Genomic DNA, 27425 nt, shown 5'->3' with positions numbered 1-27425 from the left:
AGGCCCGTCATGCAGGCAATAGCTGAGGGGGTCAGTGTGCGTGCAAATGTACATGTGTGCGTGCGTGCGTGTGTGTGTGTGTGTGTGTGTGTGTGAGAGGAGGTACCCCTTATCAGACATCCCTCATGAACACCCCACCCGGGGAAGTGTGCACGCAGCCCCTCACACACATGAAGCGCCCTCCACGGCTGGCCGTGTCCCTGCGTGTGGGGACCGGCCACACAGAAGTCTGAGCGCGGCCCCACTCGGGGCCCGGTGTGGACGGGGGACTTCGCCTTCCCCACCTTTCAAGGATTCGCGTTACCGGTAGCAACAGTTACTTTTTCCCTAAAGCTACAGGCCCGTTAACATTGGATGGGGACCCACCCTAACCAAGATTCTGGGGGCAGAGAGTATCAAAGCCCAAGTGGCTGCTGGAAGCCAGGTCTGTGCGACCGTGTCCCATGCGTTTCCGCCAGCCCCTAACACTGCAAGGGAGCCACCCACGGGTCCTCTTCCTGGAGCGGGAGGTGGGGCAGGAGGGTGCCTGCCTCCTCCTAGGTCCGGAGTGAATGCCACATTCGGCCGCGAGGCCCAGGACTGCGTCTGTGTGGACAACGTGCATCGGAAGCTTTGAAAACGGCCTGTCGTGGTTTTATCTGTCTCGTCACCCCAGGGACTCGTCACCCCAGGGACATCCCCGCCTTCCTTCATGCGGCGGTGTGCCACGCCTCCACTGCAGCTTCCCGAGACCGCGCCCGCGGCCACCAGGGAGGGGGTTCGGGGTGGCGCCAGGTGGGGACAGTGGCGTCCGAGAGAGCCGAGCAGGGAGCCGGGACGCTGGCACGTGCTGGGCAGGAACACGGCTCCGCCCCACGGTGCGGGGGAAGGGCAGTGGGGGACTGCCACTCTACCCCCCGCCCCCCCCGGCCCCTGGGAGCAGTAAGGTGTCCCCCCGGCCCCGGGAGCAGTAAGGTGTCTCCTCCCACGGAGAGCCAAACCTGGTCTTCTTCCCAAGTCCACCAAAAGTCATTCACACGGCCCAGAACCAGGACGACCTCAGATGGAATAGAAAAGGACCACCCACCCGTCCGTGCCAAGCCGAGACGACAGAGGTGCGAGAGTCATCCACCAAGGAGTTCCAAGGGGCCGTCCGACGACTCCCACAGCCGCCAACATGTGGGACACGCAGGGAAAGACAGAACGCCTCGGCAGAGAGAGGACGTTGGCAGAGAGACAGATGTAAAGAAGCACCAAATAGAAACTTTAGAAATGAGAGAGTAAACAGTTTTTTTAAAGATTTTATTTTATTTTACTTTTTAGAGAGGGAAGAGAGGGAGAAAGAGAAAGAGAGAGAAACATCAATGTGCAGTTGCTGGGGGTCATGGCCTGCAACCCACGCATGTGCCCTGACTGGGAATCGAACCTGTGACGCTTTGGTTCGCAGCCCGCGCTCAATGAGCTATGCCAGCCAGGGCAAAAGTAAACAATTTTTTTAGAAATCGGTGCTAAGCGCACCAGCAGAAGGGAGGAGGAGGAAGAGGAAGGTGCCAGTGAACTGGAAGGGGACACACTGGCGATGACCACGGACGACAGAAAGGAGAGAAGAGAAAGAGAGCAAGGAAAGACCACTGAGATGAAATGCTTAAGCATGTCCATGTGGCCCGCAGGGAGGCAGGGAAGAGAAACCAGAAACGACAGTCAAAGAGCCGGTGGAAAACAGAACAGAAAGCAGCAGGCTTAACCCGTAGCGTGCCATTGATTACATTAAGTATAAATGGTATAGAAACACAAACTAGAAGAGATGGGCAGAACGGGGTGCAAAGCGGGGGGCGGGAGGGCCGGCCCACCTAAGTCCTCTCTGTAAGAAACTCCCTCAAAAACGTGATGATGTGGGCAGGCTGGAAGCCGAAAGAGGGAATACGCTGTAGCTGGCAACCGTGAAGGAAACACCAAAGGCAAAAGGACCACCTGATGTCACATAAAGCAAAGCGGGCTTCAGAGTAAAGAAAAACTACCAGAGACAGAGAGAGGGGCCTTATATGGTGAAAAGGGCCCAACCCACCAAGGAAACGCAGCAATCTCAAAGGCGTACGCAACAGATAGCACAGCAACAAAACACGGAAAGCAAAAGCTCACAGAACGGAAAGGAGAAAAACGGACATAATCACAATTACAGGAGGACTTTCTGACATCTCTCGTTCAACGGCTGATAAATCAGCTGCACACACAAGACCGGCACGAACACAGACGGTGCCAACAAGCCCATCGACCCACGAGACCGGACGGGTACGGACTGAACCCGTCACCCCAAGACGGCCGCTGCACATTCTCCCCGAGCGCCCAGAGGACGCTCCCCAGTGGGGGCCGTGTCAAGGGGCAGAAAACGAGTCTCAACAAATCTGAAACGAGTCAAGTCGCACATAGTGTCGTCTCCAGTCACCGTGGAGTCAAACCAGAAATTAGTAACAGGAAGACGACACGGAAGCCTCCCAAGACGAGAAAACTAAACAACACATTTCTAAATAGTCAGGACTCGGGGATGAAGCTCCAGGGAAATATTTTATAAAACACACTGAACAAATAAAACCGCAGCGGGACAGAGTTTGTGGACACCGTTTAGTCAACGCTGCGGGGGGGATGACGGCACTCACACAGACATTAGGAAACAGAAAAAGTCTCGAGTCAATAACTGAGCTTCCAACTCAAAGACTCGGGGAAAAAACAATATCCAGGTAAACCCAACATGAGCAGGATGGAGAAAATAATAACAACACAAGCAGAAATCATGAGGTGGAAAACAGAAAACCAATATTTAAGATCAACTGTTGCCCTGGCTGGCGTAGCTCAGTGGATTGAGCGCGGGCTGCGAACCAAAGCATCGCAGGTTCGATTCCCAGCCAGGGTACATGCCTGGGTTGCAGGCTATAGCCCCCAGCAACCCGCACATGGATGTTTCTCTCTCTCTATCTCCCTCCCTTCCCACTCTGAAAATAAATTTTTTAAAAAATCAGCTGTTAAAACTGGTTCTTGGAAAATATCGGTAACATTGACAATCTAAAACAAGGCTGACACAGAGGAAAATGGAGAAGACGTGTATTTCTAGTATCAGCAACGAACTCGAGGAAACCACGACAGACCCTACAGGCGTCAAAATGACAGTAACGCAATGACACCATGGAACTCTACACCCGAAATCTCAACACTTTCGACGAAACAAACCAATCCCTCCAACAACGCGAACTGCCACAACTCAACCAATTGGAAGCAGATCATGTCAACGGCCCTGTAACCATAAAGGACATTGAATTCATAATTAAAACCTTCCTAAAGGTAAGTCTTCGGACCCGGGTTCCTTCGCTGGAGAATTCTAACAAATGCTTCAAGAAGAATCCACACCGATTCCATGCGATTTCTTTTAGAAAACAGAACAGGACCAACCACTTCTCAATGTATTGTCTGGAGCTAACATTGCCTAATGCTGAAACCAAGCAGACAGGACGAAAATAAAATAAAACTACAGGCCCTGGCCGGTGCGGCTCAGTGGACTGAGTGCCAGGCTGCGAACCAAAGGGTTGCTGGATCGATTCCCAGTCAGGGCACAGGCCTGGGTTGCGGGCCGGGTCCCCAGTGGGGGCCATGTGAGAGGCAACCACCCGTGGATGTTTCTCTCCCTCTCTTTCACCCTCCCTTTCCCTCTGTCTAAAAATAAATAAATAAAATCTTTAAAAGACAAAAAGAAAACTGCCGATCAATATCCCTCAGAAATGCAGACAAAATAATCTTTAACAGTATATGAGCAAAGAGAACTCAGCAATCTAGAAAAGGATACAAAGCCATTTTAATATTCGAAAAATCAATATAAACTCACTATATTAACATAATAAAAAAATGCAAGGTCACATAAACAGATGCAGTAAAAAGTTTTTTGACAAAATCCAATATCCACTTATGGATACAAAAAAACTTGTAGAAAATTAGGAATTGAGGGAAATTCCTCAACTTCATAACGAGTACCTACAAAAACCCTACACCTATTATTACATGTAATGGTAAGGGACTAAATGCTTCCCCCTGCGTTCGGACATGGAGGCAGAGGCCCATTCCTCCTCCTCCAGGAAGCCCTCCACGGCATCCTCCAAGCCGCTCTGAGTGGACACCTGGAGTGCAGGCTCAGCTTGGCCACAGGGGGGCTCAGTGTGTCCTCTCTACCCAAGGGCTTCATTGTCATCATCACCTTTGTCACTCTCTTTAATTAGGCCCTGTCCCCGGGACTAGCAATAATAGGGTTAACAGTATTAACCGTCACCATTTAATGAGAACTTATACGTGCCAGGCAGTGTGCTGGGCACTTTTCGTGTATTTTAACTCATTTAACCCTGCAAACAGCCCCAGAAGGAGGGCTGGCGATGCTCTCTAAGCTTTCTGATGCCCCCCCTCCGACTCGAGCTCTGGACTCACTGTGTGTCTCTGGGGAACCCTCCCAGTCCCCCACTCGGGTTCCCAGGCAGAGCACCTGTGAGACTGCTCAGCCCGTGAGGGACACCCTGATGCCTCCAGGGGGGTGGTCTGCAGCCGAAAGGGGAGGCCTTCCACTCGCTCCCCACTGGGGCCCCCAGACACACGAGGGAGGGGCCTGGCCAGCGGTCTGCAGCCCCGTGTAGGGCTCTGGCGGCTCCCAGGAGGCCGGGGCGCAGCAGGCCCAGCCCTGGGGCCACCGCTGGCCACAGGACCCTTGCTTTGCCGTCACTCCAGAAAGGCCGAGACAGAAGCGGATTCGAGGGGAAGTGCTCGTGTATCAGCTGCTCCCGAGCCACCAAATGACCAGACGGGGTGTCAACAACGCCGGCAGGGCAGCACGGGCACCCGGCTGACGCCCACGGTGGGGCCCGGACCGGCTCCCCGGCCGGCTCCCTCCCCTCCCGCCTCCTCCTCTTCCTCCCCCTGCTGGCGCTCTCCTCGGAGCCTGCAAACCTGCTCTGGTCCGCGCTCTTAAAACAAGCTTCCTGGGGCCCACGGACCCCTCGGATCCTGACGCTCCCGCTCCGGTCCCTGGAGCTGGAACCTGGAAAGCCGAGTCCCCACCCCAGTGCGTGTCCCCCCAGTGCCCCTAGGTCTGTTCCTCCGTCTGAGTCCGCTGGCCTGACCTCGCCCATGACCGTCCAGCAGACCCCGTTCAGCCTCCCTCCTGTGGCCGCTCTGCAGCCATTCACGCCGCTGCCCAGAACAGGCACAGTGCCACCTCGGCATCGATGACACATGGCCCTCGCCCCGGGGGCCCTCGCTCCGCCCCGCTGCCCTCCTCCGGCAGACCTGGGGGCCGTTCCAAACGTCTCCCCTCCCACAAACACTCGATGGCCACAGCCCGCTGGTCTCGCCTCTGACAGGTTTCTCCAGCCCACACCCTCCCCGCCTGCCAGCTCCTCCTCTCTCCCCTCCTCTGCCACCGTCTCATCGGGGGCCCGGCCACCTGCCGCCTCACCACGTCCTCTGCAGCGACGCTAAGTGGCCTATAGTGTCCCCGCACACCGCACGGGCCTCTTCTCTGTGAACTGGCTTATGCTGTTTCCTCTGTCCTCTGCCCCTCCCACCTGGCTTCCCATCTTCTAAAGACCCCGAGTACGCGTCGCCTCCTCCAGGAAGCTCTCCCGGAATGCCCCGACTGGGCAACAGACCTGTCCTTTGACCTTCCATATCTCTGGCTTGTGACCTTGCAGTGACCTTACCGCAGCACGTGCCCACTGCCCCACTGGGCTGCAGGTTCTGCACCGAGGACCTCGGCCACGGTTACCGAACCGAGACTCCTGCTAGAGGAAACCCCGCCCACAGAGGCCTTTGCCTTTCCAAACAAATAAATAAAGGGAGGAAGGGATCTAAGACAATGAGAAGAGTTCCACTGTTTTAAAACCCAGAACTGACGGATTCCCCAAAGACCTCAGTGCCTAATCAACAACTCCTGGCACCAACCAATGAGTTCCCACCCACGGGGGCTGTGCGGGGAGAGAGTGAGTCTGCCCTGCTTAAGGGGAGAGGGGGTGAGAAAAGGGAAAGAAGGAAGAACTGGATTACAGGCTCTCTGTGCACGCTTGCTGTTCTGACGGAACTCGAACTCGGCCTCTGTGGGAGAGGGTGCCACTCTTTACCTCGAGTTAGGCTTCCACGGGTGTTGGGGGTCTGGTGTTACGGGAATCCGAGGCACCACCAGCGAGCCGCACCCGGCCAGGCTCAGCGACAGGTGTGCCGGCAGAGAGCAGACAGGTGCCCCTTTTCCTCCTTTGCACACTTTTCTCCTGTCAGTTATATTCAAGGGTTTTATATTTCCCGGTGTGAGGGCGGGACACTGAACTCTTCCCCCCAAGGTGCTGGAGTGGGGGGCCGGCCTGCAAGGTGGCTCCGCAGGGCTGCGCCCCTGGAAGGCTTAGCAGGCGGAGCACCTCTCTCCCTGTCTCCCTCTCCCTCCCTCTCCCTCCCTCCCTCCTTCTCTCTGTCTCTCTCTCACACACACACCCTGAGCAGACCCGCCCCCTCCAGGTGGACCAGGGCCCACCCTGCCACAGAGAGGGGAGCACAGACAGGACCTCCGAGGCCACGGCCCGAGCGGGAGGTCACAGGCTGGGCGCCCGAGTGCCGCCCCTTCTCCTCTGCCAACCGCAGGGCCCGGCCCTCCAGAGGCGCCCAGGGACCAGGGCTGACGCGACCGAGAAAATGACGTCTCCGGGATGACTAATGCCCCATGGGGACGGGCCTGGCGGCCTGCGGAAGGTCCACAGCCACGACCCAAGGACACACGGGGCAAGCATCCGCGCTGCCGTCTCCCGAGGGCAGTCCCTCCCCAGCCCGGACCCTCCTCGGGGCTCCCCCAGGGGCCTGTGTCGCCCCAAGTAAGGGCGCCCGGGCCCAAGGGCTGAGTCCCTCCCTTGGGGCCAACCCGGGTCATAGCAAGTTCATCATTTCAAGGACTTGCTCTCAGACCCTTACCCAGCTGCCCGCCCACCCACCAGGGGCCAAGGGGAGGGAAGAGCACAGACAGATGAAGAAGGGACGCCCCCCCCACCAGCCGATCACTCCCTCGGGGTCCGAGGCCCCGAGTCCTAGAAGAGCTATGAGCACCTTGTCCACATACGTGTTCCTTCCACACTCAAGGGCGGATGCACCTTCCCCAGCCATCGGAGGGGGGCCCTGCCTCCGGGCCGGCCCCCCACAAGCCTCCCCTCAGCTCTTACCCACAGGCTGCAGGGTGGGACCCCCTGCAGAGCCATTTCTGAGGGGGCACCCTCCCAGCATTGCAGGTGAGATAGGGGTGGTGGGGGCGGTGGGGCCCAGCCAGGCCCCCCAGGCAGCAGGCCCGCAGAACAGAGCCGTGGGCCGCTCCGAGTATTCGACGTTCCTGCGTGGGGAGGGGGCTGTCTACGAGCTGGGGGAAGCACAGAGAGAGGGTCTCATTCTCTGCAGGGAGAGGGGCTCTCAAAGGAGACCCCAGTGCCAAAAAGGTTTCCAAAGACCCCTGCCCGTCCGTGAGCTCCACAGCGCTCCCCGGCCCGCAGCCACCGGCAGAGGGGCGCCGGGGAGAGGTTGCCACGGAGATGCGTCCCTGAGCCACTGTAACTCCGGGTCTGCAGGCCGCAGAGCCACAGAGAGGCCCCTGCTATAAACAGGCCGGCTGAGCGCTCCCTGGGGAGGTCTCCGGCAGCCCGGGTGCCGGCGGAGGCCTGCCTCGGACCCCCGTGCCCCGGGTTTATGAGAAGGCTGCCCGGCTGAACGGCCCCCTCTTGGTGCCACTAAAGGGGGGCTGTTACCCCGGCAGCTCCAGGCGGCCACTCCGGGCTCGGGCCATTTAGCGGGGGAAGCCGTCCACGGGGACACCGGGCCCTGACTGTTTTCACGGGAACGGCGGAGCCAGCCCCTCCCCGCCGCGCTGCCAGGGCTCCGGCTCTCTTCCATTCGCACCTCCCGCCGCCGCCCCTGCCGCCTGCCTCAGCCACCTGGGCCACCTGGGCACGCCACACAGGCCAAACACAGTCTCTCTCCTCCTCCCTGCTCTCCCGTCCCCCCGCCCCCCCCGCCTCATTCCCTCACCTCTGGACCAGACCGGACCAGGCAGGTCTCCGTGCCCTCCCAGCCCCCTCCTTGTCGCCGCCACCACCGGACTGACAACCCTGAGCCACACAGCGATTACCGGCCGCATGCCGCTCCCAAACCTCCCACGGTTCCCCAGTGCAGAAACCCAAGGGTGCACACTGGGGCGCCCAGGGGACCAGGCCGGGGACGCATGGCCTCCCCCTAAAACACAACAGGGACCGGTGGGCACTGGGGATGCACAGACGCAGCTGCTGCTGGGCCCCGGCAACTGTGCCAAGGGGGGGTCTCTCCTGCCCCAGGCCCCGGCGGGAGAGCCACACAGAGAAGAGAGCCCGGGCTTCCGTCAGTGGCTTCGTCGATGCCTCTCAGTGAATGGAGCTGATGGGCAGGTGGGGGTCAGGCTGGAGCGAGAGGAGGTGCGGGTCACAAGGGTCACTGGCCTGCACCTCGCGGCCACGCACCCAGGGCCTGCCCAGAGAGACCTGCTGCCCCTGCATGAACGCCTCGCCTGAGCTGGGATCTCTGCTCCTCACTGCCTGCGGCCCTGGCCTCCAGGTCCCCGGCCTCCAGGTCCCCGGCCAGCGGCCAGCACGACCGCGCAGGCGTGGATGCGTGGCCCTGTCCCCACTCAACAGGACCCTCCCCTGACGCCCGGCCCCCATTCGCGGTTCACCTCCACGGGTTTTCCTGAATGGTCGCCATCACGCAAGGGCTTTGTGACACAGTGCCCAGTCAGCAAGGCTGTTGCTGACGGAGAGACGAGGAGGAGGAGGAGGGGGTGGCCGCCACGAGACCAGCGCCCTGCCTCAGAGGGCAGGGTCTTAGGGAAGTCCATCGCACGTCCCCCAAAGACCGAGGGCACCCGGATTCCAGAAGCTCCCGAGGTCCTCACCCCCGAACCTACCACCCTTCACCCCCGGTGCTCGGCAGAAATCCAGCTTCTCCCTCTTTTAGGGGGGCCCCCACCCCTGCCAGGGGACGTGAGCACACCCACCCACGGGAGGCAAATGGGGCCTCGTGGCGTCCCTCCATACCGGGGCCACCCGGGGACACCACCGGCTCCGGAAGCTCCCGCTCCAGAAAGGCTGCACGTCCCACCGTGCAGGGCGCGGGGGAGGGGCAGGGGCTCCGTGAGCGCCCGGTCTGGGCCACGAGCCCCAGGGACCCGCCACGCGTGGTGGGGAAGCGTGAGCGGTCAAACCTACTCGACGTCGTGACGGACAAAGCGGAAGCGTCTTTGGCCCTGAGCGCCTGACCACAACCGGGAGGCGCCTGCCCTCGGCAATGGGGGCAAACCTGGGCCGGGAAGGGGAAGGGGCTGTCCAGGGCTGGGCTGGGCGCGAGGGGAGCGGGCACAGAAGGCTGGGTGGGGGCGGGGCTCCGGCTCCGACGCTCCACCTCCCACCCGAGATGCTCCGAGCCCGCGGCCGGGGCTCCGGCCGGCGCCCTCAAGGCCGGCGACACAAGGGCGGGAACCACCCCCCTCCCGCCCCAGCACGCCGCCCGGCACGGCCGCCCGGGGGGCCCCTCTCACCGATCATGTGGTTGGCAACGTGGATCTGGATCTCCCTCTCGTTCTCGAAGGTCATCTGGCACTTGATGCACTGGTACGTCTTCTTCTGTGGGGAGACAAGGGGGGAAGGAGCGCGTCGGCAGGGAGAGCAGAGCGACGGCCGAAGCTCCCGGAGTCCGGGCTCAAGGCCCCCCAGCGTGGCCCTGCCCCCTCCCCGCCCAGGTCTCTGCGGGCCGTTCCCTTCCCACCGGCTTCTGAACCCTGTTCTCCAGTCCGGGGGAAGCGGGGCCTGGCTGTACCCTGGAGGTGCTGCTCCCCACCAGACCCGGGGAGCACACCCCACCCCGAGGAGTGGGTGCACAGCAGAACCCCGGAAAGGAGGCCGAGGGGGCTGCCCTGCTTGGGGGTGCTCTGATCCACCTCCCCATCCTGCACCCGCCCTTCCGTCTCACCATCCGCCCCCGTCCCACCTGCCCCTCTGCCGCAGGTTCACCCGTCCCGTCCCGGCCCAGAGACACGCACACCCGTCGGCGTCCTCGCTGCCACCCTGGGGGCACGCTCGTCCCTCTCCACGCGCCCGAGGTGCACAGCTGCACCCTGACACGCGCTCCCAAGCGCACACACGGAAGGCTGCTAAGCATATCCGTGCACATTCACACACAGGTGCACACACAGGCTCACCACACCGACACCACGAAGGTGCGAGTGTACCCAGGAGCCCCCCAGCCTTGCACACGAGGCTCGGTGCCCACGTCCAGAGCGGAGGGCGCCTGGTGGGGCTGTGGGTCCCCCAGGCGGCGCACCACAGGCACACAGACAAGGGCGCGAGGACCCCCCGAGCTCGCTCACCCTTGGCTTCCTGCTGCAGCCTTGCCCACCCCACCGCCCCCATCCCCAGCACCTCCTCTGGTCCGTCCCCGCTGCTCCCCCAGAGACGCTTCCTGCTCTGCGTTGGGAGCCCAACTGGAAGACAGCCGCAGACGGGGCTTGGCGTTTAAAGCCCCTCCTGCGCCCTGCGCTGCCTCCCCGGGGCCCGGCCCAGGGGAGCCGCAGCTGAGCCCGAGGGCCCGTGGCCACGGCCGCCTCCCCAGCCGGCCCTGCGCAGCCTCAGAGAGGGCAGGAGGGCAGGAGGGCAGGAGAGGGGACGACAGCCGGAGTGACTGAACTTCCACGATGGTGCCCACCGACCGAACTTCCACGACGGTGCCCACCGCTCACACTCCTTGAGCACCGACCACGGGCAGGCGCTGTGTGTTCTGAGCGCGTGCAGCCCCTCCCGGCTCCACTGTCGGGAGGGAGGGGGCGGAGTTCCAAGAGGCCGAAGCCCCACTGGGCCGAAGCCCCCGCAGGGACTCCAGGCCCCACGGTCGGTCTCCCTCCGGAGCCTGCTGTCTGGGCTGCGGCTCTCGGCTCCACGCCCCAGCCTGCCGCGGTGGTTCTGGTCTAGGTGACAGGAGGCTGCGGTGGCCTGGACGAGCCCTCTCACCTGGACCTCTGTCACCCCACTATGGGCTGCAGTGGGACAGCACCGCCAAGCAAGGGGGCAGCTCTGAGAGGGTCTGGCCGGCGCTGGGGGGGTGGGGGGGAGCCCTGGCATTGGAGCGCTGTTGTCACTGCCCAGAAACACAGGGCTAGGCCGGAACCTCAGCACCTCATGGTCTACCCAGCGGCAGCCTCGGCCCCACGGGAACCCAGTCCTCCGAGAGCTGGTTGCTATGGATACACTCCCAAGGGTCCCCGCCTGCCAGCCCCCAAGCCACGGTGCAGCCCCCAGAGTCTGCTCCTGCACGCAGGAGTCCTGGGGGACGGACGGGTGGGCTCACAGACAGCTGGGCCCCCGCCACCAGGCGTGCCCAGGCAGTGGGGGCAGGGCCCCCAAGGCGGCGCCTGCACCAGGGAGCTGCCCGAGCTTTGTCTCTGCGCATGGCCCGGCTGCCCGGGCCTCTCGCGGGGACCCTCAGCTCAGCCCCCCTCTCACGGCCCTGGGGCAGGACCGGGGGGGCCTGTCGGGCGCCAGAAAGCCAGCCCGCACGGCCCTGACCCCCCCACTGCCTCGCGCCGCTGTGCATCCCCAGCACACGGCTCCCCCTTTCTGAGCCCGGATCCTCTCGGCGCCGAAACAGAGGTAGAGGTCACCGCGAGGCGGGAGCCCAGGTTGTTGCCATGGAAACAATGGAAGACCCAGCACCAACACCGTGGGGGCTCCAGGAAGCGGTGCTTGACGTCGGACACTGGGCGGGGGGCGGCTCCCAGCAGCCCCAAGGCCCAGGGCAGTGCCGATGGTGGGGCTGGGTGCGCCTGGGAGGGGCAGTGCCGGGCCCAGCCTGAGCTGGGGGCGGCCACCCGGGGTCCCACCCCAGCCAGCCTCGCCCCTCCTGCACCCAGGGCGGGCTGCAGGGGTGCCGGGGGGAGTGGAGGTCATAAGCTCGGTCTGTGGCCCCACACGGTCCCCAAGTTCACATCCCTCCTCTGCCCCTCAGAGGCTGGGGGCTGGCCTTCCAGGGTGAACTTCCTAGCTGCTCTGAGCTCCCCCCCTCCCGTTTCCTTGTCTGCTGCGGGCTCAGCCTTATGGCAGCGGCGGGCGGTACCCCGTTGAGTGACCGAGGACCGACGAGGTTAAAGCGCTGGGACGTCCTCGCCCCGGGATGGGACCAGGAGCTGTGACTGTGGACAGGAAAGTGGCAGGTGACATCTCCTGCGGGCCCGTCCTCGTCAGAGCAAACCAGGGCACAGGGGCGGGGCCCAGCGTTGCACAGCGGACCAGGGCCGGGCACTGGCCACTCGGAGCAGACGCCGATGCAGAGCCAGGCTGGCCTCCCGGGGCTCAGCCTGGCAGACGGACACTGTCACTGGGACCACTAGTCACTCGTGCCCTCTGGCCTGACCGGTGAGGGCGGAGGCCCAGAGAGGCTGGACCACAGGGGGGTCCTGGGAGAGAAGGTTTGTAACCCAGCCCACGCGACTCCAGGGCCAAAGGCCCCCAAGTCCACCACACAGACCGGCCACCAGCCAGAGGAGGCCAGGGAGACAGCGACGGGGCCCGGCCCGCGCGCAGGACTGGGCTCTCTGAGGGGCCGGTCTGCACTGCCCGCAGCCCTCCCCGCTCACCCCCCCCCCCGGGGGCCCGGCGCACAGGCCGCAGTTCTGACCCCGCGCTGAACCCCCTCAGCGAGCATCCCTGCCTCCCCGCGGCCACCTACGGCAGGTGGCCTGTCCCCGAGTCCCGCCTCCCTGCCGGCAGCGCCAACAGCAGCCCTCCAGGGAAGGACGCCCTGGGGATGTGCTCGGCCCCTCCTGGGTCTGGGAACAGACAAGCCGAAGTCCATGCGGATCCCGTCCAACCCCCGAGGGCCACGCGGGCTCTAGGCCCCATAAGGAGCCCCCTGGCCGCTGTCCCCGTGTGGACCCTCCGGTAGCCAGACTCCGCTGCCTCACTGAGAGCCACTGGGTAGGGTCCTGTGACCCCCCTGGTGTGGGACCCCGAGGGCAGGGTCCATTTCTGACTCTTCTGGGCTGCCAGGCACCCCGAACGTGATGGGTGCTCAAGACAAAGGTGATGAATGGTTGAGTGAGTGAATGAACGAATGAATGAAGCGATCAGTCGTTACTGATGACAGTGACTGGCACCGGGTCTAGGGCCTCCCACGTACCAGCAGCTGCATGAGCTAGAACGAGGCTGGTGATTGCAGCCGGCGGCACGGCCGCCAAGCCCCACGGACGGCCCACGGGCTCCTACAGCTGGAGCCCTTCCCGGGAGCCCCACCGAGCAGGTGACGGAGCTGTCCCCGTCGATCACGAGGACCACGGCGTCAGCTCCAGGCCACGCGCTGTGCAGCCAGCCGCTGCACCGGTCCCTCCCCAAGGATGTCACGGGCCCGGCAACTCTATCAGGTTGAGACAGGAGCCCCCCTTTCCCCGATGAGGACCGGGCACCGGGGGCCCAGAGAGAGCGACAGTGTACACGTGCCACACAGCCGGAGGGGACGTGGGGTTCCAACCCGAATCTACCGCGGCCGCACTTACCCGGGGCACCGGTGACGTCTGGGTGCCTTTCCGGGGCCCACTGGTCTCCGGCGTGAGGTCGCGGTGGTCCACCTGCACGTGGCTCTCCAGGTCCTCGGCACTCTCGAACTTGACGCCACACTCGGGGCAGCGGAGGCCGGCGCAGGGCCGGTCGGCGGGCTCGGGCGGGGCCAGGCCGCCCACCTGTCCGTTGGCGCTGCGGGCCATGCAGCCGGCACAGAGGCCGTAGGGCAGCCCGTTGACGTCCAGCTTCACCAGGTCCTGCTTGCTGCGGAACTCCTTGAGGCACAGGGCGCACTTGTACAGCTTCTGCAGCCCCTGGCCGTTGGGGGAGGAGGCGGCCGAGCTGCCCGCCAGCTTCTGCATGTGGAAGGTGCCGTGGATCTTCAGCTCGAGCGTGGAGGTGACCGTCTGCATGCAGACCACGCAGCGGAAGCCCGTGAGCGAGTTGCGCAGGTCGGGGTGCATCTGGCAGTGCTCGATGAACTCCTCCTCGCTCTGCAGGGGCATCTTGCAGATGCGGCAGGTGCCCGTGTCCAGGCTCTTGCTGTGGGTCACCTTGTGCTCGGTGAGCGTCAGCAGCGAGGGGAAGCGCTCGCCGCAGATGGGGCACATGTAGTGCTTGGCGGGGCCCCGGTGCGTCTGCAGGTGCTCCCGGAGCCCGTTCTCCGAGAAGAAGGTCCGCGAGCACACGTTGCACTTGTGGCTGCCCTTGATGAACTCGGCCTTCTTGCGCGAGCCGTCGTCCTCGCCCGGCCGGATGTTGTGGTCCCGCAGCCGGTGGTTCTGCAGGAGCACCTCCATGGTGTAGGCCGCGCCGCAGATGTCGCAGCCGTACATGGGCTCCGAGGCGTCCACGTCGTCCTCGCTGGCCTCGTGGCTGTTGGGCGCCTCGGGGTTCTTGAGCAGCAGGCCCGGCAGGTCCGCGGGCTCGGCCTTCTTGGCGGCGGCGGGCGGCACCCCGTTGGCCGTGCCGTTCTCGGTGGCGGCGTCGAACACGCAGTGCTTCTCCCGCAGGTGCTTCTCCAGCAGGATGATGGCGTGGAAGGCCTTGCTGCAGAACTTGCAGTTGTACTTCTTGCTGTGCGTGGTGATGTGGCATTGCAGCTCCACCTCCGTGCTGAAGGTCTCCCCGCAGAAGATGCACTTGTGCGCCCTGGCCGGGTTGCCCAGGTGGCTGTGCTTCACGTGCACCTGCAGGTCGGCCTCCTTGCGGAAGTCCCAGTTGCAGGCCGTGCAGCGGTACATCTTCTTCTCGTTGCTGTGCTTCACCGCCAGGTGCACCTGGATGGACACCTTGGAGTCGAAGACCTCCTGGCACAGCGTGCAGTGGTAGAGCACGAAGGTGTGCATGTCCAGCAGGTGCTTCTGCAGGTCGTCCACGGACGAGAACTGCTTGTCGCAGCTCTCGCACACGTAGTGGGTGGACGTGGTGGTGTAGTGCACCGTCAGGTGCTGCAGCAGCGACTCCTGCGAGTCAAAGTCCTCCCTGCACTGGGGGCAGGCCTGCTTCCGCAGCAGCAGCTCCAGGTGCAGCTTCAGGTGGGTCTGGAAGCTCTCGAAGGTGGAGAACTTGAGGTCGCACTGGTTGCAGGGGTACTCGCCGTTGGACGCCGAGTCGGCGCTCGCCGAGAGCCGCTGCCGCTTCGGGGACGACACCTCCACGTCGGAGGACACCGGGCTCTGCTCCGCCTTGGACTTCTTGCCGTGGGCCAGCGGGATGTTCTTGTGGTTCTCCTTGATGTGCTTGGTGAGCTTGAGGATGGAGCCGAAGATGGGCGAGTTGGTGCAGTAGGGGCAGGAGTAGACCTCCATGAAGGACTGCGTGGGCCGCGCCACGGGGGACTCCAGCTTGGCGCCGCCCACGCTGCAGTGCGCCTGCTGGATGTGCTCGGTGAGGGAGGACTCGGTCAGGAAGCCCATGGAGCACTGGTTGCAGAAGAAGGCGTTGCTGCCGTCGGGCGGGGTGGCGTTGGGCCCGCAGTGCGAGACCCGGATGTGCTCCTGCAGGCTGTTGATGTCGGCGAACATCTCCGGGCAGTAGTTGCAGTGGAAGGCGGAGACGCCGCCGAAGGGCATCACGGGGTAGGCGTGGTTCTTGTGCAGCTTGCGCACGTGCTCATTGAGGTTGTACAGGGTGGGCATGGAGTCCAGGCAGATCTGGCAGGTGTGGCTCTGCTGCGGCTTGTCCGCGTGGATGGTCTTCAGGTGGATCTCCAGCACGGCCAGGCTGTGGAAGTCCCGCCGGGTGCAGTAGGGGCAGCTGTAGACCGCCTTGGGCCAGCCCTGCCCGTCCTCCCGCGCCTTCTTCGGGCCCCGCAGCGGCTTCAGGGTGGAGTCCGGGGTGGAGCCCCGCTCCACCGAGGCGCTGGAGTCCGGCGTGGCGCTGCTCATGGAGGCCACGCTGCCCAGCACGGGGTCGGGGCTGACGCTGTGGTTGCTGGAGTCGGGCTGCCGGTGGCTGTCCAGGTGGCAGTAGACGCCCTCCACCGAGGAGAACTGCTCGGGGCACATGGGGCACTTGTGCTTCTGGTTGGCGTGGGCCTGGTGGATGTGGGCGAGCAGCGCGCTCTCGTCCACGAAGACCTCGGGGCAGTGGATGCACTGCAGGTCGGCCTTCTCGGACAGCTGTGGGTGCCGGCTGAGCACGTGCCTCTCCAGCTCCTCCGTCTGGCTGAAGGTGTCCTCGCAGTAGTCGCACATGAAGTCGTCCTTCTTGGCCTCCTTCTCGGACCTGGCCAGGTGCTCCTTGTTCTTCTTGTGCGCCTGCATGTGGCTCTGCAGCGAGCTGGTGGAGGAGAAGCCGCGCTTGCACACGGAGCACTTGAAGGGCTTGCTGGAGCTGTGCGTCTTCAGGTGGATCTTGAGGTGGTCGCTGCGGGAGAAGGCCGCCTCGCACTCGTGGCAGTGGTACTTCTTGTCGCCCGTGTGCAGCTTGATGTGGCGGTCGCGGCTGCGCTTGTGCTTGAAGAGGCGGCTGCAGTAGGTGCACTTGAACGGCAGCTTGTCGCTGTGGATCTGCTCGTGCCTCTTCAGGTAGCTCAGGCGGATGAAGGACTTGTCGCAGAACTGGCAGGGGTACGGCAGGCCGGTGCCCCCTTCCTCCTCACCCAGGCCCAGGTCGCACCCATCCCCGATCATCTGCGTGGGGGACGCAACATCCTTGCTGGAGGGAGATGAGGCCACCCAGGAGAGTTGCGGGTCGTCGTCACCATCTGCGGGGGGAAGGCAGAGAGATGAGAGGCAATTCCCAGGGCCGCCACGGAACAAGGACGGAGCTGGCTTCTCGACAGCTCGCGGGCTGAAGCTCGCAGCTGGCCGGCCGAGGCAGGGGGCGTGGGGAGGGATGGGGGGGGGCGGGAGCCAGCAGCCACGAGAGTCCTCCACCTGCAGGGCAGGCGGCAGAGGAGCGGCAGGATACGGAGGGGATGTGCCTGCCTGGGCCTGGCCGGACCACGTACCCCCACGGCCTCTTCCCTGATGGGCCGGGGGGAGCCTGGACTGTCACCAACAATGAGACCAGTTCCATCACCTGATCGAGATCGGGGGCTGCCTCCCCTCTAGCCCCTCGTCCTGGCAGGAAAGCCCACCGGTCTGCGGGGGCCCAGGTAAGCTCGCAAGAAAATACAGGTCACGTCCACGGACGTGGCTGCACCCGCCCTGCCTGGGGGTGGGGGCTGATGACGCCGAACGAACGGTCCCAGCAGGTGGCAGACGCACAAATGAGGCGGGGAGTCACCGGCGCGTGGCCTGGGACCGGAGAGCACACACACGGGAGAGAGCAGCGGGCACTGCAGGGTCCCCGCCGCCACGCTCCCAGAGAGCTGTGGTCTTTGCTCCCCCTCTTCCCCAGGACTCACCCACGTCCACCCCGGGTCCCAAGAGATGGCAGCAGCGATGAGAGGGGGGACCAGGACCAAGAGGGCCACAGAGATCAGAGCCCAGCGGGCCCTTAAGTCAGCCGGCGGGGCGGGGCGGGGCGGGGCAGGCGGGGAAGGTTCTCCCTGTATGACGCCCAGTGTGGCTCACCCTCCCGGGGGACCGAGGCCACCCCCACCCCCACCCCCAGGCCTCTGCCGGCCCATCCAGCCTCAGAGGACTCAGCGCCAGCTGTTTATAGGAAAACAAAGGCGCTCAGGACGCAGCCAATAAAGCCGGTGCAGCTCCCCGAGACGCGGTGGGGGCTGAACCCAGACAGCCAGAGCCGGCGCTGAGTTCCATGGCTCGAGTTTCGCCGGTGGATTCAGAACTTAATAATGAATGAAACGGACGCAGGCTGCCCCAAGCGGAGGGGAGGCAGACAAAAGCTCAGATTCGGCCGCGCTGACCTTGTGCTCGTGAGCCCAAGGAGACTGGCCTCGGCGCCCCCCCCCCCAACCCAGCCGGCCCGGCGCAGCCTCCCAGGTGTGTCCCGAGGGTCCCTCCGGAGCCGCCCAGACCCTCCATGAGGGGAGGGGCAGGAGGACCACACACACACACAGCTCACACGTCACCCCCACAGCTCACAAATTTAGACACCAACACACAGTCACCTACACACACACACACACACACACACACACACACACAGAGCCACACCTACCACCACACCCACGTCACGTACAATCACATCCTCTCCCACATGGACACACCCACTCGCACGCTGTCACTCACACACACACACACACACACACACACACACTCACCTGGCGACACCAGCATCACACTCACACCAGCACAGGGACACCGGGTCCTCCCAGCTCCGCAGCCGTCCGGGCCGAGCCCAGACGTCGAGAGGCAGTGAGCCCGGCCCCAGTGCCCGACAGGGTCCCTCGGGGCTGGCTCGGAGCCTGCTCCCAGGCCGCGCCCTACCCCGGGGCCCTCGGACCAGAGGATCTGCCCAGCCCCCGCAGGCACCACTGGCAAAGCTCCAGGCCCCGAGGCCCACCGCTCCGGCGGCCTCCCCACCTCTGACACCCAGCCACCCAGCCCGGCACGGGCACCTCCCCGACTGAGGCGCCTGCTCCCTTGGGGGCCTCATGTTACAGGGCCCTTCGGACCGCGAGGACGCAGATGCTCCCAGCCCCTCTGGGCTCCCTGGGGCGCAAAGGGACCCAAAGGAGGAGGCGGCTGGAGCGGGGGCACCCGGGGGACCTGCTGGGCCCCCAACCCCGGGCTGAGCTCAACCAGCCTTTTATTATTTTGACGCCGTAGCTGCTTGGACTCACTCGGGCTGCCACGGAGCCCGGCCTGTGCGCCCGAGATTCTGCTCAGCACTTTCCCGTGACCACCAACGGGGCTGGGAGGTGGGGGTGGGAGCCAGGGCCCCGCCCACTGCACAGACGAGGAAACTGAGGCACGGCCACCGCGGGTTGCCCCAGGAGGTGACTGCGCCAGGACTGCCCAGCCGGCCCCTTGACCAGAACGCAGGCCTGGATGAGCCTCCGCAGGCCGGCTGAAGAGCAGCCCCACGTAGGTGACGAAGGGAGAGGGGACCGCTTGTCTAGCCTCCCGCGTGGTCACAGCTGGATCTCCTCTGACCCCCCGTGACAGGGCAACTGCAGCCGGCCCACTGTCCGTAGCACATCGAGGAGGCCCCTCCACCGCCCTGCAGAGGCCTGTGACGCACGGGACGGGACGCACTGCCCTGGAACCTCAGGCCGCCTGCCCGAGGGGGCGGGGGCAGACGCCGGCACTCACAGCCCCACGGTTACCCGTCCGCCCGCGACCGCACCTGGGCACCCCGAGAGGCAGCTCCCGCACCCGGAAAAGGAGAGCCACCATGAGGAGTGGGTGAGAAAAAACCATGGGGACAGTCACGATCACTCCGCTGACATGGAGCATCCAGACGGGGCGCGAGGGGGCGGAGACAGAGAGCAGCTGAGTGGTCGGCTGGGGCGGGGGCCGGGGCGGGAGGTGACTGCGTGCGGCCTTCTGAGGTCGGGGAACCGCTCTGAAAGGGGGCCACGGTGGAACCGCTGGGCTCTGTAAACGCAGGAAGAGCCACAGACCTGCACGGCATGCAGACGACACGCCAGTAAAGCTGTTAAAGAGAAGGCACTGTTTGGCCGGTAACACATGAGCACCAATTAGCAGCACTGGTGGTAGCGACATTAGCAGCTAGTGGGCTGGCCAAAAAGCCCGTTTAGGTTTTTTCTGCAAAATAAAAGACATGTTCTTTTCACGTTTACCAATAACTTGATTGCCTTGGACATCCTGAGCATGCCGGCCCTCTCCCGCGTGCTGTAATGCGGATGGTCCTCAGTTACTGTCTCGGTCCGATCGCTGCCCACGCCGGCTGGTCTGCCCGGCCGTGGAGCACCGTCGTCCAGCGAGACATCTCCGGCACGGAACTTCACATCCACTTTGGACACGTCCCCTCGGTCACAGTGCCTTCTCCACGCACTGCACAGATCTTTCCCCGTGTTTCTGCTGCGTTTTTACCTTTCTTGAAATAATAAAGCACACGAAGCCGAAAACGCTGCGTCCTTTCTTCCGTCTTCAGTATTAAAATGGCTACCCAAAAATTCACCAATTTTGATGGGTTTGTTAAGTGCTTGCAGATGTGACGGCTGTCACCGTGCCATCTAACAGAATTGTTTCGAATGAAGTTAAAGACAACTAAGCGATCATACGGAGCCATCGCATGAAAAAAACCAAACGAACTTTCTGGCCGGCCTCACGCACTGGCCGAGCGTGTCCCAGGGGCCAGCACGGGGGCTGGGCGCTGCTGCTCCTGCAGGTCATTGCTTCGCGCCCCTCCGTGGTCAGTCACACCGCACTTCTGAGCTGCCGGAGCCGAGGTGCAGAGAGGCGAGCCACACGCCCTCGGCCACAGGGCGGCTCGAGTCCCAGCCAGGTAGGGCCGGAGCTGTGTGTCCTCCGGGGGGACAGGACCCCTCACCCCAGTCCCCCCAGGCTTTGGGAGACAGAATCAAACTGCCGGGTGCCCCAGGCCCCCGGACCCCCGTGGGGCCTCCCGGCTGGCTGTATTTTTCTACAAACAAGTTTCAAAACCCTGTCATTCTGGGAGCGACAGACCGAGCAACCGCTGGGAGGGGCTGCAGTCATCGGAACCGAAATGAAAATGAGGCTCCGACAAGGAGGAGGCCAAGACAGGGGGAAACGGGCTCATCCAGCAGAAGGAGTCCCAAACTCACAGCCCCCGGTTCAGAGCCTAGGCTGCTGCTGGCTCCCCACCACCCCCCCGGGTGCGTTTTGCTTCGGGGGCCCCTGGCTGGGTGCTCCGGAGCCGGTGGAGAGGGCGGCAGGGCTGAAGAGCTGAGGATGGGCGTGCAGGCGTGGGCAGCGGGAGCGGGGGTCCTCTACCTCACAGAGGTGAGGCTCCCCTCGCGCCGCCTGTCGGACACCACACACGCGCAGAGACAGGGCGAAGGCCACGTCCAGGCCCCCTGCAGTGACTCGGGGGGGAAGGTCGGTTCGGGGAAAGTCCGGCTCCGCCCGCTACCTCCTTCCTTCCCCCCAGAACTGCTCGTCTAGAGTTCCCTGTGCGCCGTGCATGCTTCTAAGAGCTTGGCGTGTGCTGACCCGTGTGGTCTTTGCAACAGGCCGACGACAGGCACACTTATTGTTTCGTGGACAGGTGAGGAAACTGAGGCATGGAGAGGCTGAGTGACCGGCCCCTAGCCACACAGCAGGCAGGCAGCAGAGCCAGGAACCGACCAGCCAGGCTCTGACCAGGTCTCTGGCCCACAGTTTCGAGTGGCTCCTCTCCTTTGGGCTGGGGACGCCGTCACAGCAGGCCAGTGGGGAACGGGGACACGGCCCTCAGCGTGTCCCTCCCCAGCAGCATGAGAAGTATAACAATGTGAGGACAAAAGTCACTTTCACGATGGAGGCTGAAGTCACCTGAAGACGACCGCCCCACACAAAGACCTGGTAGGGAGCGGGCTCCACGGGCCGTCCGCCGGCCGCTGCAGGGAGGAGACCCAGACGAGCACAAAAGAGCAGAAGTTCTGATAGAAACTCAACTGAGTGGAAAAGAAGGACGTGAACTGGGCCTGAGCGGCAGGGCGAGCGGGCTGGATCCCAAGCTGGGGGGCCGAACTCGGCCTCAGCCGTCCCTTGTTGGGACACAGCCGTGTGGCCGCCGCCTCCTGTCACCGGGGGTCTGGGAGGGGGCTGCCGGGGAAGTGCCTGGACAGGGAGGCAGAGTGGCCAGTCCACAGGGGGAGACGAAACAGGGCACCTTACTGCCATGAGGGGCAGAGTAACGAGGGAGTGAGCTCCCCATCGCCAAGGGTATACAAGCGAAATGGCTGTGACAAGGACGCTGGGAGGGTCCCTGTAGTGGATGGGATGGTGAAAAGGAGCAATGGCCTTGCAGCCCTGGCTGGTGTGGCTGGGCGGATTGAGCACCAGCCTGTGGACCCCCCGAGGCCCACCCCACTGCAGACGCTGCACCCCCTTCCCTGAGGCCCCCCACACACCAGCACAGTGCCGGGCCCAATGGCTCCAGCTGAGCCCGGGGGAGTCCACACGCCACATCGCACCTGCCACAAAGGCAAAGACGTGTCCTGCATGGGCAGCGCCGGCAGTGGACCCCAGGCCAGGCTGGCCCTGAGGCCCGGCGGCCCTGAGGGTAACTGACCGCGTCCCCTGAGTGGTGGCCGATGAGGCGGGCTGCTGACGGGGCCCGAGCAGAACCAGGTGGGCCAGAGGCAGGCGAGGGAGGAGGCCAGAGCGGCGTGGTGGCTAGCCTGGAAGGTGGGAGGAGGCCACGAGCCATGAGCCGAGCTTAGTGGACAGCTGTGGATAGAGACCCCACGCCCGGAGCCTCCAGAAAAGACTGAGTCCTGCCCACAGCGCAGACCGCGGCCCAGGGAGGTCGCGCGGATGGCTGGCCCACAGAACTGTCAGGTCACCTTCGTTGTTTCAACCCACAAAGTCCGCGGCGGCTTGTGGCAGCAGCCACAGGGCATGCGTGCAGACTGTGGTTCCCAAAGTGGGGTGCCGAGGGAACAGAGTCCAGAAAGCATAGGAGCGAGCCTGGGGTTGGGCAGTGGGCCGCGGCGAGAATTTTCAGCCTGAGAAAAAAAGCCAGCGTCCCCTTAGAAAGATTGTGCAGAGATGCTCAAGACTCCCAGACACCCCTCCCCCTCCCCCGAGCGGGGACGGCCACCCCAAAGGGCCGCTGGCCCCGCTGGCCTGGAGGGAGGTGGGCGGGCAGGCACGTGCCCTTCCCCTTGAAGCCTCTGACCTCGCCGTGCACACAGCCGGCCCGGCTGCTCCAGCCCTTAGACAAATTTGCTTAGTGCTGATATTGAAAATGCAATTGAGCTTGACTTTTTATTGCAGAAATTAAACAAACCAGGGGGGGAAAAAGGGAAGCCAGCAGAGCCCGTCACCCGAGAGCCGGCTGTGGTCGAACTCGCTGCGAGTGGACGGCGCTGACCAGCCCCTGCAGGGAAGGAGGGCGCCCCCCAAGCTGCCCCTAGGGCGGACGCCCCGAAGACGGGGCGCTGCTACCTCGCGGAGGGGCGCGGGAGGTTGTCCCATCAGCGCCGGCCTGGGCCGCCCTCACACCCCTGTGTGGCCCTGCCCCCTCACCCCCCAACTCTGAGGTCATCGCGACAAGCCTTCTCGACACAACACCGCCAAGCCCCGGAGCAAAGGGCTCCCGCTCCACTCGGGAGGAAGCCGCATGCTTTCGGGGTTGAATCACTGTTTTCCTCGACTCCCTTCGGGGAGCGGCGGAGCCCACATTCGGCCGCGAGCGTGGACCTGGGACTGGAAACAGCTGCGTCCTAATTACATGTAAAGTGTACCAAACGCCCCTTTTATCACAGAGTGGGAATCTGTTAGCATCTGTCTCTCCTTTGTTTCTTCCGCAAGATACAAGCTTGTTTCTCCATTTCTCTCACCTGTAGCGGTGATTAAAATGCATTATAAATGAAAGGAGCGAGCAGACAAACAAGTTCCTCTGTGTACCGTTCTAAACTCAAATTAGAAACAGCTGTTTGCTAATTCATGCAGCGCTGTCTGGTCGTGCTCTGTGAATCAATAACGACTCGTCCTGCCGCTACACAAATTTGGGGGTAAGCCGTGCATTGCACTCGGCGTCGGGTTCTGCGGGCGGCAGCCCCTCCGGCTGCCTCTGGGGGCCTCGAGGGGTCTCAACGGGCGCTCTGGAGGTGTCGTCTACCGTGGCCCAACAGGGACCCCCCAAACTCGGAGTGCCTGGCGCCTCTCCCCCAACCGCGGGGGCCTTGGAAACCGCAGAAGGAAACCCCGAAATAGTCTCTTCGTCTCCTCCCCTCTCCCAGAACCACCAAAAAGATAAAAAAAAATAAATAAATCAACTCGGATTAAACACAAACCACGCACATCCTCCAACCGCCGGAGGGAACAGCAAAATTAAAAGTGTCTAATTGGTACCCGGAACCATTTAAAACTATTAAGTAGAGGTGAAGCTTTTCTGTAGGAAAATAACCCTCTGACTGGGACCGAGCTCGTTTGGGCAGCGCTCTCCCGTGCCCTGCGTTTCAGCAGCAGACGTCAGAGCGTGCGGGCATCTGCCAGCGCCCGGGGAGGCACGTGGCAGCCGGAGCTGCGCCCCGTCCGGGGCTCTGAGAGAGTGGATGATCTTTCTGCTTTATGGGGAGATAGGTGAACAGCACTTCTGAAAGCCCGTACTGCCGCTGTGGCATCCCAAACCTGCTCTGTCCTGGCTACTGTGCCTCCAAGACACTGCCTCCAGGAAGCCTCCCTTGACTCCCTCTACCACCACTGGTATGCCTCCCTGACCTCTGGGCTCTGCCACCGGGCCACGGCTGACCCTGAATTGTGGGTCTTGGTAACACTATTTTCAGCCCTTGGGGCACCCCCGTACCCCATGCACCCTTTGAGGTCTGGGACACGAGCACACCAAGACACTTCCTAGACTTCAGACTGGAATAACCTCCCAGCACCACCAACGGCAGAGCCAGGCACAGTGCCGATCTGCTCACAAGCTCAACCTCGTTAAGTCCTCCGCTCCGTCCTACGCGGGAACCCCATTTACACCCCCACTTACGGGCCAGACACCTGCGACTCAAAGAGGGCACGGGCCCCGAGTGTCATAGCAGTTTGCGGAGTGAGTCCGGAACGGTCCCGCACTTCTCCAAACAAGCCAGCAAACCTTCCCCCGTCATCAGCCAGCACGCCTCGCCCGGCCCCGCCCCTGGGCCACGGGGACTCCCAAGGAGGCCCCTCCACGGCCACCGGGCACTCAGCCCCAGCCCGGACTCAGGGCCCAGCTCTGCCCACCCCCGCGCACCCCCAGGGGCAGGCCTGGGGCCCCCGAGCGGCGCCGTGTGCACCCCTCTGCAGCACTGTCCCAACCGCGAGAGGACGGACCCAGGCCCAGCAGGCAGAAGGCGACAGCTTCCGGCTGGAAGAGCACCTGCGTGGGGTTTTTCCTGTGGGTTTGCCTTCAGTTTACTTGGACGGTGTCGTCTGCTGAGAGCAAATGCGACTGACGCTGCAGTTAAGTAAACGGAGGAGTAGGCACGAGAAGAGAAGGGACTTCAGGAAAGCCACGAGGGAGACCCCAGGCCCTGTGGTGCTCGAACGCGGCAGAAATCACGGCAGAGCAGGGGCGGGCGACCGGAGACCGGACGCCCGGCGTGGAAGGGAGCGCGGCCGCTCCAGGGCTTGGCGCCTGCAGAGCCCTGGTCATTGTGGCCAGCATGCGGGGTGGGCAGAGGGACATCCGGCCTGGGGCGGGTCCCCAGTGCTCTAAGCGCCACCACTCTCTCCCCCCTCTCCCCCACCCCCATTAGCTGGGGACCCGAGTCAAAGGTCTCCTGACGCCCAAGCCCACAGTCCCTCCCAAAGCGAACCACCCCATCAGGGGAGGTGTGGCAGCCCACCCCCAACTCTCTCCCCGACGATGACCGTCTCTGGGGTTTCCAAGGCTCTGAGTGGGCACACACACAGCCTGGCCCCCATGACACCCACGTCCACACCCAGGGAGCTGCGGGCCATGGGAGGAGGTGACACAGCGCACCTAGACCCGGCTCCTCCAGGGAGCAGGTGATGCGGGAGGAGGTGACAGGTGAGGCTCTGGGAGCCACCGCTGGGGAACACCCGTCCTCGGAGCCCACTGACACTCTAGGCCCCTCCGCGGCAGTCCCCCACCCCTCGGGCCGGGCCCCCAGTCCCCAGAGCCCACCACACAGCTCCCTGAGCTCACGGCAGCCAGGGAGGGGTCATGGGCAGGGCATCTGGGGGGGGTGCTAAACCAGGTTCAGGAGGTCCCTGCAGCTCGGTGCTCCCTGGTGGAGGCCCCGGGGAGAATCAACTCACCAGTACAGGGCCGACACCGAGCCCGGTGTCGAGAAGCTGGCTGGGTGACGCGGCCCAGGCGCAAGAGCACCCTGCACGGCGCAAGCTTTCTCGAGGGCCCCGACGGAAGGCTGGCAGGCTGCCTGGCTCGGGTCCACACTCCCGGCCCAGACACCTAGGGGTCCACGAGGAGACAGGGTCCCCGGGCTGCAGGGTCCGCCTCCCAGGAACGAGGTCACGCCGCCGTCGCCTGGTTGCCCAGAACCGCGGCTCTTCCGCTCGGATCCCTCCGCGGTCCAGCGTCTAGAGAACCCAGGGGCCTCGCCTGCGTGGGAGGGAGGAGGCGCCCCCAAACGCCTGCTCTCCTGCCCTCTCAGCAGCCCCGCGAGGCAGTCCCGCGCATGGCCCCGTGTCCCAGAAGCGGACCCGGAGGCAGGGGGCAAAGGGCTCATCTGAAGCAGCAGCAGCAGGCGCGTTTGGCGCAGGAGCGCCCGGCCCGGTCCACGCGGCCCGGTCCACGCTCGCTCTCCATCTCCCCGCCCGGCCTTTGTCTCTCTCTGCGCAGCTCGGCCCAGACGGCGGGCAGCTGACACCCCCGACCGTGGCCCTACCCACGGGGGACTGGGTCCGCGGGGCCCTGTCAGAGCCCACGCCTGGGGCACCAGCACTGAGCCCGGGGGGTGGCACGGACCTCACCCTCCTCCGAAAGGCTGAAGTCCCCGCCCCCAGCCGCACTCTCCCTGTCCTCGCGGCCGCCGCCTCTAGCACCTCCCGTCCGGCCGGTGACCAGTGCCCGAGCCCTGACCGCGGGCTCGGTGCGCAGGAAACCCACCCGCCGTGGCGGCCCCAGACACGGAAGCCGAGTCCATCCGCGCCCAAGGCCCGCGCCGTGCCCCTCGCCAGGATCCGTCTGCTTGTGTCACCGACAGGCCGCTGTCGGGACCTGTGCCCTGTACCCAACGTTGACCTTCCACCTGCCTTCGGCCCAGCAAGGCTCGCGACGCCGGCGTAACCCTGAGTAATTCGTTATATCGGCGAAATCGCGGGTATGACGCTTGGTGATACCCAAGAAAATGCATCCACAACTACGCATCAAACCCCCTGAAACCGTGCTGCATGGCCCTAAAAGTGGCTCAGGTCCCCACCGGGGAGCCCTGCTCTGGCCTCTATACTGGGCGTGGGGCTACAGCTGTCCCCTGCGGGCCGTGTTGGGGGCGGGGCTAGACGAGGATGGCGGCAGGCCGGCAGGGAGGAGAGGTGGATCCATGGATCCGTGGGCCACTCCAGGACGGGCAGGGCCCTGGGCTCCTCGCTGACGGGCAGGCCCCACGCACCCTTTTACACTCCTCCAACTCCAGCACCCGGCAGAGAAAATTTCCATTTTCCCAATTTTCACATTTCTGCCTCCAAAAACATTGCCGCCATGGGCTTTGTTGCCAGGCTGTGGAGCCCCGATGCCTGAACGCCGGCCGCCCGGGCTGCGCTGGGGTTGGTACAGAGAGGGGGTGACCAGGCCGGGGGGCGGCCACTGGCCCGGCACCTCAGGGAGAAGCAGGGGCCCGGG

At 63.9% G+C, this 27425-nt stretch overlaps 1 protein-coding gene across 5 annotated transcripts in view; it reads right to left on the bottom strand.

Annotated features, from left to right (window-relative positions):
• Window positions 1-27425, bottom strand: part of ZNF423 (zinc finger protein 423) — a 250712-nt gene that overhangs the window by 86107 nt on the left and 137180 nt on the right. For all 5 annotated transcript variants that reach the window (XM_045819207.1, XM_045819208.1, XM_045819210.1 and 2 more), the window contains 2 exons: window positions 13595-16809; window positions 9593-9677 (listed from right to left, as the gene is read on the bottom strand). In XM_045819207.1, the coding sequence (XP_045675163.1) occupies window positions 9593-9677; window positions 13595-16809 (3300 nt within the window). The remainder of the gene's footprint in view (window positions 1-9592; window positions 9678-13594; window positions 16810-27425) is intronic.

The sequence above is a fragment of the Phyllostomus hastatus genome, unplaced genomic scaffold (genome assembly GCF_019186645.2).
Source record: "Phyllostomus hastatus isolate PE091 unplaced genomic scaffold, TTU_PhHast_1.1 phas_scaffold_345, whole genome shotgun sequence".
Taxonomy (NCBI): Eukaryota; Metazoa; Chordata; class Mammalia; order Chiroptera; family Phyllostomidae; genus Phyllostomus; species Phyllostomus hastatus.
The sequence above is the reverse complement of the archived record's forward strand: the minus strand, read 5'-3'. Positions and strand labels throughout refer to the sequence as shown.